This window comes from Vicia villosa, linkage group LG4, assembly GCF_029867415.1.
Source record: "Vicia villosa cultivar HV-30 ecotype Madison, WI linkage group LG4, Vvil1.0, whole genome shotgun sequence".
Taxonomy (NCBI): Eukaryota; Viridiplantae; Streptophyta; class Magnoliopsida; order Fabales; family Fabaceae; genus Vicia; species Vicia villosa.
Window position 1 is genome coordinate 113,857,013 of NC_081183.1, and position 1,942 is coordinate 113,858,954.

At 39.6% G+C, this 1,942-nt stretch overlaps 1 protein-coding gene across 1 annotated transcript; it reads left to right on the plus strand.

Moving 5' to 3' along the window:
- The first annotated feature begins 381 nt into the window (after nt 1-381).
- On the plus strand, nt 382-1,566 carry LOC131597703 (uncharacterized). The gene has a single exon (XM_058870380.1). It carries the CDS (start codon nt 382-384, stop codon nt 1,564-1,566), a length of 1,185 nt encoding a protein of 394 aa, XP_058726363.1.
- The last annotated feature ends 376 nt before the right edge of the window (nt 1,567-1,942 follow it).

A 1,942-nucleotide genomic window follows, 5' to 3' on the forward strand; every position in this document is an offset into this window, starting at 1 on the left:
CTTATAATAGAATTCTTTATGGTCTGCTTTCAGAGACATTAGGGGTCCAGGCAACAATCAATATCTTTTGTTGATGAGTGTGATCAAGAAAGGATGAAGAATGAACGGGATCATTTGACAATTTCAAATGATGGGACAAATGTTTGGAAAATAGATTCCAACATTTGAAATATGGAACTCAAATTGCATTTGCGTCATATGGCAAACGATAAGTAGATAGTGAGAGCGATTATGCATTTGTGTTAGCTCCTCAAACAATCTCTGGAGGTGCATATATTATTTCAATTTTAATTGATCAATTAAGGAATTTTTTGTGGTCGGATGTCATTTCTTCAAAGAAGAGACTTCCGGATGTCAATTCCTTAATTTTTTTCTAGCAAAATGTTGGTTTTAGTCAACGATAATCCTACTAAGGAATTTGTGGTGGAAAGAGGATTACGTCAAGGGGATCCCTTATCCCTTTTTCTTTTTGTGATTGTGGCGGAAGGATTGAAAATATTGGTGAACAAGGCGGTGGAAAATGGGGATTATGTTGGTTGCAATGTGAAAGGCAATTGTTTTGTTGACGTTCTCCAATTTACGGACGATACTTTATTAGTGGGAGATGGAAGTCGGAAGCATTTATGGGCAATCAAATCGGTGTTGCGTGGATTTGATTTAGTTTTGGGTTTTGGTATCAATTTCAACAAGAGTAAGCTTATTGGAATAAATATTAATTCTCACTTTTTGGAGGTGGCCACTTCTTTTCTTTCTTGTAAGTTAGAATCGAAAGAGTTTTCTTTTCTTGGGATTTGTATAGGTTCTAATCCAAGAATGATCGCTTTTTGGAGACCCGTTGAAGAGAAGTTTAGGAAGAGGTTGTGTTCGTGGAAAGGGAGATGGCTTAGTTTCGGGGGAAGAATAAATCTTTTAAAATCCGTTCTAGGAAGTTTACCTATCTTATCCTTTTCTTTTTATTTGGCTCCGAAGAAGGTTATTCAAGAGATTAATAAAATTCAAGGTAATTTCCTGTGGGGAGGTGTAAAGGCTAAGAGAGGTATTCATTGGGTGAAGTGGAAAGAAGTGTGTTTGCCGGTGGATAAAGGTGGGCTAGGTTTGCGATGTTTGGAAGATTTCAACTTGGCTCTTCTTATTAAATGGAAGTGGAGAATAATGGAGACCTCTAACTCTCTTTGGTATAGAATGTTGAGAGTGAGATACGAGGATATTAAGCTCCGACTGGTTATAGAAGGTGGAAGGAGAGATCACTATAGTTCCAAATCGGTTTGGTGGTCGGGTGTCATTTCTTTAAAGAAGATACTTCCGACAATTTTTTTTGTGAATAATTGTTGTTTCCGTATAGGCGATGGATTTTCTACTTCTTTTTGGCATGCCCATTGGTTGGAGGAGGGAATTATTAGGAATATGTTTCCGTCTCTGTTTGAAATTTCTTGTTTACAGGACGTATCCATTGCCGGAATAGGGGGCTGGTCGGATGAAGGATGGCATTGGAACGACTTTGGGATCCCTGTGCTGCATAGGGCTGCCGCTGCCGCTGAAGCAGGGGTATTGCGTTGTATGCTATAGCAGTACCAACCTGCGGTCCGAACCAGCCAGCGGGATATGGCTATTTGGAGGCCCTCAGGCAATGATTTTTTCTCTGTTTCTTCCTGCTATGCTGCTATTTGTAACAACTTTCCGGTGTTTGGCCCTCACAATCGCTTAGATTATGTTATTCCCCTCATTTGGAAGGTTGAGGTCCCTTGTAAAGTCAAAGCTTTCGGTTGGAAATGTTTCAAGAATAGGATACCTACCAAGGATTTATTAGCTCTTCGAGGTATTTTTTTCCCCTTCTTCTAATCTTTCTTGTGTTTTTTGTGGGGTATCCAACGAATCTCCTCTTCATTCTCTTTTGTTGTGCCGTTATGCGGTTGACGTTTGGAAGGCTTTGGCCATTTGGATT